At 31.2% G+C, this 10,985-nt stretch overlaps 1 protein-coding gene across 1 annotated transcript in view; it reads left to right on the plus strand.

Moving 5' to 3' along the window:
* The window catches only part of LOC129230738 (sodium/potassium-transporting ATPase subunit beta-like), a 58,119-nt gene extending 48,485 nt beyond the window's left edge, over positions 1-9,634 (plus strand). The window contains exons 5-6 of the mRNA XM_054865163.1: positions 679-792; positions 2,865-9,634. Coding sequence (XP_054721138.1) covers positions 679-792; positions 2,865-3,107 — 357 coding nt within the window. The 3' untranslated portion in view covers positions 3,108-9,634. The remainder of the gene's footprint in view (positions 1-678; positions 793-2,864) is intronic.
* The last annotated feature ends 1,351 nt before the right edge of the window (positions 9,635-10,985 follow it).

The raw sequence follows: 10,985 nt of genomic DNA on the forward strand, positions 1-10,985 counted from the left end.
TTAAAATAATTTAATTTTCATTTCAATGTATTGTTACTTTATTAACTTTTTTAGTTATTGTTGCTAGTTACTTTTTTAAAAGAAAATATTAAATTAAAAAAATTAGTTTAAATAGTCTTCACTTGATTCTCTTAATGCCTAGTGGTGTAAGAAGTTAGCAGGATAGCATTCCATGGAGTCAGGTTAAATGCGGCCTACCTGGCTCTTCGCCAGTTTGGCCAACCAAATCATTTCTTTCTTGTATGGCCAGTTGGATGCCTGCACTTCCTCTTGCCATCGGGGGTCCATGTGAGAGCAGTTCTTGTTGGATCTATTCTGAGAACATGTCCTATTCATGACCATCTGTGCTTTTTTTACCAGTGTGGTTATGGGCTTGCAATTGGTGCGTTCATATAGATCTGAATTAGATATTTTATTTGGCCAGTTTCTCAGGCTTTTAGTTTGAAAGGGATCAAGTTCTTTTTGTTGCTGCCTAGTTAGCTCCTATGTATTGTTGCTATAGAGTTTGACTATAGTAGCTGTTGTAAATACTCTACTTCAATGTATTTTAACTTGATTTTGAATTTGACTTAATCGTCAGCTAATCTTGATTATAACTAGCGACCAATCGTATCGCTTCACAATCGTTTGTTGCCAAACTTTAAAAAATATTGCAGATTTCTCCCTTTTGTTTTCCAGATATATGGCTGGGAACCAGTTCCTTACACAAATGACACATTTCCTTCTACAATTCCTGATTATATTAGAGAACATTATGACCCTAGATATGTATATATTTCATGTGCAGGAGAGGTAAGTTAAATTTGTGAATCCATATATTTATAGTTTATTATGTTCTATTTGTATGACTAATTTCACATATGAAACAATCAATATTTTGAATTTGTTCACTCAATTTACTCTAATGATAAATATTGGGTAAAAGCTTTTAATGATTTTGGATTCTTCCTTATAATATCCATTATGTAGTGATGCTGATTTGAATGGTATCTCAGTATGATTATAGTCAGAATTATATTTTACAAATTTGCAAATTCCATCAAAAAAAAGTTTTCAGTGAAAAGTTCGATATTAACAGATTTTCATTTCACAATACTATGTGGTATCTAAAGACATTTGAAGCTCATCAGCACTAAATATGAAAAATGATTAAATTATTTTTCTTTTAACAAATAATATTTTATTTGCTGCAATATTTCAATTAGCAAAAAAAAAAAGAAAGAAAAACCAAATAAAACAAATTACCTTACAGAATTTAACTTGTTACTTTTAAAAATGGGTTATTTTGTATTTTTAAATGCCAGTGTTAATTGTTGTCTTGCTTTTTATGCCAACTTTCTCATATTCTAACTCCTTAGAAAATATTTGTTTTCTCAATTATGTAAGAGTCACATCCTGAAATGTTTTTATTTCGCACAGAAAGTCGATGAATCGGTTTCTTGTGATAAATTTTATTAGGGCTGATAAATTTTTGTTCATTGCATACTTAATTTTAAAGCAAAAATTGTCTCTCTCATTCTTGACTTCACCTCATCAAGAATAATACTTTTTCTTTGTGCATTGTGCTTGCACAGTACAGGAAAGGAAATAACCAACTCTGCTTAACAAAAACCTCTATAATTATTGAAGAAGTCTAATCAGGGGTGAAAGCTTCAGTCTTTTGACAGATTTCTTTCATTAAAAAAAAAAATTGAGACAAGAGTGAGACAAAACAAAATAAAGGTATAAACAGTATTAAATAATATGCGAAAGAGTGAATTTTGGGAAACATTCAGATACTTATACTTAGAAAAAAATGCGATTCAGTACCTTTAATGGTGAATTATAAATTACACTTGGATAAAGTTAAGAGAAGCTATTTGTATACAGTCAGTGATCTTTAGAACAACTTTCCATTACTGTGACCTCTTTATTGAAATTAAAGATGCATGAAGTCCTGTTTCCTAGTCTGTAGCTGCAATGCTATTTAAACGTCCATTAGAGTGTCCAAACTGCACCTTTCATTTTAATGTAACAACCAAAATTAGTTTCCCTCAATTCTTTGAAATTTTCAAGACTATCTGTAAATTAATATTTAAAACATTCATATTTTTTAATTTTCAGAAATGCTACAGTTGAAAACAATGATTAACTCTGCTGTGGGCAGGTGAATGGCAGTAACTGCAGAAATGATTTTTCGAGACATTTGAAGAAACTCATTATAAATTCAATATTAACAACTGGGAAATGTTGGGATTAGACGTTTTTCTGCAGAAGCTTCTGAACAAACTTCTTCACTAATAATAAAGCTCTAAGTCTCTCTGTCTGGATCTCTGTGACGCGCATAGTGCCTAGACCTTTCGGCCGATTTTCATGAAATTTGGCACAAAGTTAGTTTGTAGCATGGAGGTGTGCACCTCGAAGTGATTTTTCAAAAATTTGATTTTGTTCTTCTATCTCAATTTTAAGAACATTTTCCGAAGCAAATTTATCATAAGATAGACAAGTATGTTACGAAATTATCATGATGTGGAATGAGAGAGCGAATGAACATAGCCAATTGGCGAGAAATTCATCATCCGTTATTTGTAAATATACAGGCGAACTGAATGACCTTTTAATTTTCGATTACGGGCAAAGCCGTGCGGATACCTCTAGTGTACAATAAAGCTAACGTACCATAGAGGACAAATGCATAAAAATGAAACATTTGTAGTTATTACCCTTTATCTGCCCACGACAGAGCTTCATTCTTCAGAACGCCCTAAAATAATAGTCTGCATTTGCACCTGCATGTGATTAAAAATTATGCTTTTTTGAAATAGAATTTTACTGGAATGACATTTTTCCAACGAAACTAATGTAAGTGAATTGCTTTCTTGCAGAACCCAGCAGACAAAGAAAACATGGGTCCAGTTCGCTATTACCCGGAGAGGGGAGCCATCCCACGCTACTACTTTCCATTCACCAATCTGGATGGCTACCTCTCTCCCTTCGTGTTCGTCCACTTTGAGCGTCCAGTATCGGGAGTGCTCATCAACATCGAGTGCAAGGCCTGGGCTGCCAACATCTGGCACGATCGGACTGATCGCATGGGCAGTGTGCACTTTGAGATGCTCATTGACTGATCGAGTCTCTTGTCTATCCTTTATTTTTTCCTTTTCGGTTTTATGCTTGACCACTCGTCTCACTTTCTAGAAGAGGATTTATTTTAGAACTGGGAGGAAAACGGAAAAAAAAAGATAATGTATTCTCACTTTGTAGGTATGAGGATGTTCAACCATTCGGGGTGTTGTCATGCATGCTCAGTAGTATTATGAGCTCTGAATTGTTTTGTATTGGATATAGTGGCTTAAGTTATGTTTTGCGTATTGAATCAACTGGTGTTGTGTGTTTTTTGTTGCATTTTATTTGGCTGTTCTTCCGTTTAATAGTTTTCATAGTGTACCTCTTGTAAATGTGTTTGCGTATAAAACCAATGTTCTGATTTCTAAATGCATGCCTGGCAATACATCTGATAATAAATTATCCCCTAATTTTATTTTTTAAACTGCATGATTTGCTTACTAATAATTCCTAAACCAACATCTAACTATAAATTTAATGGTAAATTAGTTAAAATATTTACTGGTTTGAGGTCTTAAAAAATAAAAATTATAAAAAACCCTTCCTATCACTTCTTTCTTGCATTTTATTTTCGTTTGAATTTCTCAGAATTGGCAAATTATTATTCAGAATTAATTTGGAAGAATCATTGATTTTATTGCAATTATGTTTAGAGGCTGTCGAAAATTTATTTGGTTTCGTGCTCTTCAACAAATTAGAAATTCAAATGATTGATCTTATCTTTCGGGTCATAAAATTAAAATTTGAACGGTTCGGTACTTTTTTGGTGCTCAAACCCCCTACATTCTTTCTTGGGTGCCCAAGTACCTCCCTGCCGAATTTGGTCGAGATTTGACGTATAAACTGTGGATTTGTATAGGGAACATACACAAACACACACACACGCATGTATATTCTGTTTTATTTTGTAGATTCTCCATGAGAATAAAATTTTGTTTCAAGTGTCTATAAATTCTGAAAAATTTGCTATTTTTTAGATGACCTAAAATAATTAAAGCGTAGCAAGCTTTGTTTGCTGCTTCATTGGTTGAACACCCTCATTATAGATAAATGCTGCCTCTTAATTAGATTTCATAGTTATCATTGACTTGTGCCTAGCAGTGTGACTTGGTCACTCATTATCTGTATTACAGCTTAGGGATCTCCTGCCATAGTAAATGAGTGAGGGACAATCGCCTCTCAAAAAACCTGTTTTCTTCTTGATTACAGTTGCCCCATTAGACAATGCATTCACTGTAAATATAATAAGGACAATAGGGAAGCAAGCAAAAAAAAATCATAACAAAACTCGATTGAATATTTATCTTGGCAAATTTCACTGGAAGTTTCTATTTTAAAAAATACCGAAGATGACACCTCTAGTGAACTTTGCAGCTGATATGTTTTGATGATTGTTTCTCTGTTTTTCTCAGGGTGTCTACAGTTCATAAATGTCATAAGTTGGAAGATGAATTGTAAAATTTAGTACCTAGCTACATATTGTTCTTATGGGATGCTAATCCTAAAGATCTACATTGTTTAAATTTATTCTTATGATGTATACTATACTAGGACTGGACGATGTAAGGAATTTCTACATTGTGATGCATCACCAATCTCATATCGTGATGTTGCGATTCATCACGATAGTGTTTTTCCCCCTTTAAAATTTTACTAAATTTTCTTGTTTAAATTTTACAAAATAAAAACATGATATAAAAGTTATATGTTATGCTAGACAGATTCTTGTGCCAGGAAGAAGTAATCTAAAAAATGTGTGCTGCATCACTCAGCCATTACCCATACAAAATTGCCCTTTGTGAGCAACAACTCTTCAGATTAGAACTTTTTTGTAAAGATTTACAGATTTTAATGCCAGCTTTCAGACCTTTCAACAAAGCAGAAAATGTTTCTGAAAGTAATTATAAGAATTTATCGGGTCATGTGGAATTTGTGAGTTTACATTTACAAGTTTCTGTAGACATCCCGATTTCATAAATTTAAAGGAATTCTTATTAAATTTACTTTTTCTTTCGATTATTATTATTATTATTATTTGCATTTCTTAGATCTAAATTCTGTGTATTATCAATAAACCTTTTTAATGTTCTTAGAAAACAAATAATGACATATTTTACTTTTACCCCTTCCCAAATTTATTTGAGAATATATAAATTATCTCATTCATGCATTAATTTTTACTTCATAAAGTATTTACTCCAAAATAGGCTGTTCCTTAAATTAGAAATCTACTGGTATGCGTTGTGTGAATGAGACTAGATTTTTCTCCCTTAACATTAAAACCACAAACTAGTTAAGGATGGTTTGATCATTATGATATCTTTCTACCTAAATATCATTCCATGGTGTCCGAATCATTCCAATGAAAGTTAAAGTAATTATTTGAGTGTAAATTAATTGTGAAAGTCTTGGACTTATAATATAAGTAAGCATCCAGCAGAATTTATAAGTGGTTAGCATTAAGTTTAAAAAAAAAAAGTTTCCCCCATAGCTTGAAATTTGTATTTCAAAGTATAAAATTGAGTGCTGTTTATGTATTTGGTAAAATCAACTAAGGTGTGCCACGCGTTTAGTATAGATTTTTAGAGAATAGAATGATTATCTGATTGAATTTTATTGGAGGAATTTATCTCCCGCAATCTTTAATGATCCTAGTACGAAAGCCATTAGTTTCATCTAAAGCAGCACTGACAACACATTGCACCAATTTAACTCCATATATTAACTTTGTTTGGTGGACTTTAAGTACAAAATGACATGAAATTAAAGTGTGGGATTTCAGTGATTTTTCACGAGCTGCAATGTCTTTCATTACCCTGCCCTGTTGCAGCCAACATACCCGAGAATGGTTCTTGCATTTCAATGGTTATTGGTATCATCAAAATGCAATTATGTTAATATATTTGTGAAAGAGTTGACAATTATTTTCAGATTGTTATTTTGTTGTGAGATATAAGCAGTCTTGTGATTGATTTCATGTACATTTGTACTGGCTCCTCTTGTAAATATCTCCTATGTTATTGACTGGCTCCCATTATTCTCAGATATTACATGGTGCAGGATTGGTCTTTACTATGTTGCCATACATTTTAATAAAATTAACGTTTATAGCTCAGAAAAATTCTTATAGATGAAGTTATGTTCTAAGATGTGATTTTTATCCTAACACTGATATCCTAATGTTTGCAACACGACCATATGCAAGTTTGAACCTTGGAGTTATTTCTCACTCTGAATAATTTCTTGTACCTTTAATATTCCATACTCACTGCCAGTCAATGTGTTGATGTGGTGTATCAAAATTTTATTTTAACTGCACATTTTTAACAGTTGTGTTTCCAGATAATAGATTGAAAGGTGTGCCTTTTAAAGTGTGAGGAAAGTGAAACGGAAAATATATTGTTAATACAAAAGACTTAATATTTTCAAAGTGTTTCTCTTAAATTTATTTAGGGTTACTATTTATTTGTCTGATGAATCCGGAGGTTTTTGATGTCATTTTCATACACCCATAGATCTGCTAACTTCTTTTTTGCAGACTTGGTTGTTCTTCGATTGTGGCAATATAGTTGATTTTGTTTCAGTTAGTATTTCAGTTACAATTTTAACATATTTGAGCATAGTATCTTTCCAAAGCTATGTTTCTAATTTCCTTTTCCATTGATTTTGAAATACTTAATGTTTCATTTTTATTCATCTACTTGAAAATAATTATTACTAAAATTGAGACAAATATTTCTTTTGATCGTTATAAAAGTGTCTCTATTAGCATAAAATCATTATCAAGTGCTTTTTGCACTTTTATCAGTTACATCTAGTCATTTAAAGCATTTCATAGCAAATGCATGAAAGTTGTCTTTTCATGATGTAAATAGTGCTTGTTTTATATTTTTTGCATCATTCTTAATCGAATGTACATTGTGAGCTTGGAAGAAATAAAGATTCTTGAAGTATTTTATACAAAATGCTAATTTTTGATTTTTGCTATTCTGTTGTAAATACCTAGTTATGGCATGTATAAGGGCATTAAAAATGAAGAAATATTTTCAAGAGGTTAAAAAAAATGTCTTTCTGCCTGTGACGATATTCCGCAAAAAGAAAAAAGGTCTATGCGTGAAGCACATAATACCGTATCGCATTTGGTATGCTACGATACCTGCCGTGAGTATGTAGATACGTAGATATCTAGGGTTGTATTGCCTCAGTTACAATCAAAATGTCATAAAAGGGGAACATGTTTTTGTGAACTGTAAGACAATCTTGATATTTTTAGATTGGCCATGATTGTACATTTTAAAAAACTTCTGAATCGCATGTTTCTTTCTGGCTCACTTGATATCTCATTCAGTTGATACTTTCAGGATCTGCTAAGGACTTCACTTTTCATAGTTGATACATTGTTTTAATTTTACTCTGCTTTTTGTCCATATTTTGAGTTATGACTGAGAACTGAAAAGAGACTAGTATGTTGATTTTTGCCCAAGCTGTATGCTGCAGTAGTGCTAGCAAATAACTGAAGTAAGAAAACTCAAATTAGATTGCAACCAACCCTTACTAAATCATCACCTCACCAGAACTGGTTTTATCTTTAATAAAATGAATTTATCATATTTAAATTACATATGTGAGCTAAATTACACTGCCTATTAATCACATTGATTTATGGTTTTTCATTTACAGTAGTTGATGTTTATAACAACCTTTCTTGAATGTTTGTTTTTGCATTCGACTCACAATAACTTAAAATTTTATAACTGAAATATTCCTTTATCTTGGAAGTTTTTATTGGGTCCCAAACTCTTGAGAAGGCTGGGAGCTTCCCATGACTTGAAGGTTTTAGCCGGTTCTTGACTACTTAGTTATCATCAAGAGCTGACTACATTTGATATTTTATTCATTCCTCTCCCAATTGTAAAGTTTTCTCTTCCTTTATTTATACAAAATTATTTTAATAGAAAGTTATGAAGATTTTTCGTGCATATAAGTACTAATTGTGAAATAAATAAGAGATCTCGAGTTTTTGTTAGTTTTCAAATTCTATTTTACTATATAAAATTTTGTGTCTTGTTTTTGTTAATTGGACTATGCAAAGTGTCCATAAAAGCCTCTACGGCAGTTTTAGTGATGATATTAGAAGGGTTTGTACTGAGCCTGGTAAAATGGCTCATGGAGCATACTGAAAAAGGTATGCGAAATTGACAATTCTTTCATTAAGTTTTGAAGGACGATCTGCCAATCTTACATTTTTTTCATACTGAATCTCCCATCAACACTTAGCATTTAAATTAGGGGTCCATTTTGCGATACTTTTAATTCCATTTTATTCTTTTTGTGTGTGTGTTTTTTTTTTTTTTGGTGAAGATAAGGATCTATATACTGTTAATGGCTTTTATTTTCAAAGCCAATCATGTTAGATAAGTATTTATTGCATATTTCCTAAAGCTTGTTATAATCGACAACAAATGGCCAGTGTGATTTGCTGCTATTAAAACGTAGTAGCTGAAGATATATTTGCCCTTCTTTATTAATGTATTATTCATTTTATATCGATATGCAATTCGGCAGCCAAATGGGGCTGCAAAGAAGAAAATCCCCATTTTTTGTTGAGGGAGGAAGTTTTTTGTAATGCATTTAAAACGTAAAAATCGTAGCACTAAGCTGCACTTGATTTTTTGTTAAAGTACCAAAATTTGTTAGAATATTGAAGGATTGTTTTTTTTTTTTTTTTTTTTGTATTTATTCATGCATTAACAATCCACAAAAAAATTATTTTGCATTTCGTGGTTTGTGATTCTTAAACAAAACAAGCCAATTGGTTGACATTCTTTTAAGTATTAAAATTGTGACTAATGGCATTAAAACTAAACAATAAGAACGAAAAATGAGATTCCTAACCAAGGTATGAGTTATTCTGTCATGAGTTATTTTGTCACATAATTGCATTGTAAGCAGTATCATTGTGAAATTGTTGAATGTGTTCAAATTACTTTTATTGAAGCAAAACATTACTTGTGTATCATTTTTCTATGTGTATATTGTTTGTAAAATTATATTGGTCTAATTTGTGATAAATATTTTTATTATTTTCACCGGTGAGTGGTTTATCAGTATGTTAAATTATTTTTGACAAATATATCTTCTGAATGTTTGATGTTGCTTATGCCGTGGAGTTGTACGATTGCTACACAGAAATATAGATTGTCACAGTTACAGTTATGCTCTAGCTCATTCTATATTCTATTAAGAATCTCACTGAGAAAGAGTTTAAAATGGAAATAAATGCTTAAGTGTACTTTTATGTAGTAAAGAAAAATATTTCAATTATAAAAAGATAATGCCATGACATTGCAGGACAATTTTTATCTTTTAAAACTTTTAAGACTTCATTGTTGTATTCCATGTTGTACTTATTTCATGTTTGTTCCATTTCAATTATTTTTATATTCTATTTTACTTTGTTTGAAAGTCAAATTTTTTGATTTTTATAGAAATGCTTAGTACTTATACTGAAAATAAATTATTAGAATGACTTTTGTTACTTGTTATTTCAATGTAAAAAATATTTAGTTAATAAACTGTAATCTGGCAATTAGTGTTAGATTGTTTGTTACAAAAACACTTCATCCATTGAGGGAAAAAGAAGAAAGAAAGCCCTTTAAATACTGATAGGTCAGCATATTTGTAGTTTCTGTCTAGTTATGGGTTTGGCAAGCCAAACGAGCAGTGGGTGGAATCCCCTAATAAATAATAAAATAAGATTAAGAATTTGATTTTAAAAAAAATATTTATTTTATATAGATATATATACAAGATTATTTTCCTGCAGCGAACCAGTCGCTGAAAATCATTACAATAATATATATATGACAGCTGCATGACAACATATATAGTAAAATAAACAGATTTCTCTTTTGACGGACGCTCAATAAAATAGATGGCTGCTGATGAAGACATTGCACATTTCACGATTTTCCACATTTGGGCTATAACAAATTCATTGAATGGTGACATTGATGCTTAAGAAATTGACCTTCAGCTTGTCTCTCACTTACGAAGATTTTAGTTTGAACAAACCAAAATTTATTCTACTTTTTGGTGTCCAGCGTCATTTGTTAGGAATACCTCTAATTGTTTCTACATTTCATACCCATACTTTTCTGACACCTGCCTTACTTTACTTTTATCGTTTTATCACAAAATTTAAAATTTATTAGATGTATCAATTTTTAGACATTTAAACGTCTTGACTATTAATATGTCAATAAATGGTGGATTTTGTTTCCGCCTTTCATTTGTGTGCTTGCAATAAAAGTCTAATCTGTCTTAACTTTACTACTCAAGTTCAGAGTGCTGCAAAACTTTCAAAGAGAAAAAAAAAAGTCAAAATTGAAGCTGTTAAAATATTAGGATTTAGATTTGTGCATGGACAGCTAAATGGGGAAAATCTATGAGCGTACAGACAGTGTACTTTTTGAATACTGATTGTTGGAGTGAACAGTTATGTCAAAAATTGACAACTTGTCGCCTTCTAAATGTTTTTCAAAAACTTATTAAAAATACTTTAGAGTGGCAATTTCTTGGCAAGTGGGAAATTTTATTTCTTTTGAAACAACATATCTGCAAAAATCGGTTTTGCATAACCCATGTTCCTAAGAGTCCGTCAAGAGAGAATTTGCTGTAGTATCGAATTAGTTACAAATTAAATAGCCATCAAAAAACATTCAAAAGTATAAAAACATCCTACTGTAAAGTATTGCTTAGAAAAGGTAAAGAAAGATGGCATTGCAATTCCAAAATCTAAATCTAGTGTAATAGACTATCAACAATTAATTACAGTAAAACCTGTAAAGTTGACTGTCTTTGTCAGGTACAAAAATTAA

This window comes from Uloborus diversus, chromosome 9, assembly GCF_026930045.1.
Source record: "Uloborus diversus isolate 005 chromosome 9, Udiv.v.3.1, whole genome shotgun sequence".
Taxonomy (NCBI): Eukaryota; Metazoa; Arthropoda; class Arachnida; order Araneae; family Uloboridae; genus Uloborus; species Uloborus diversus.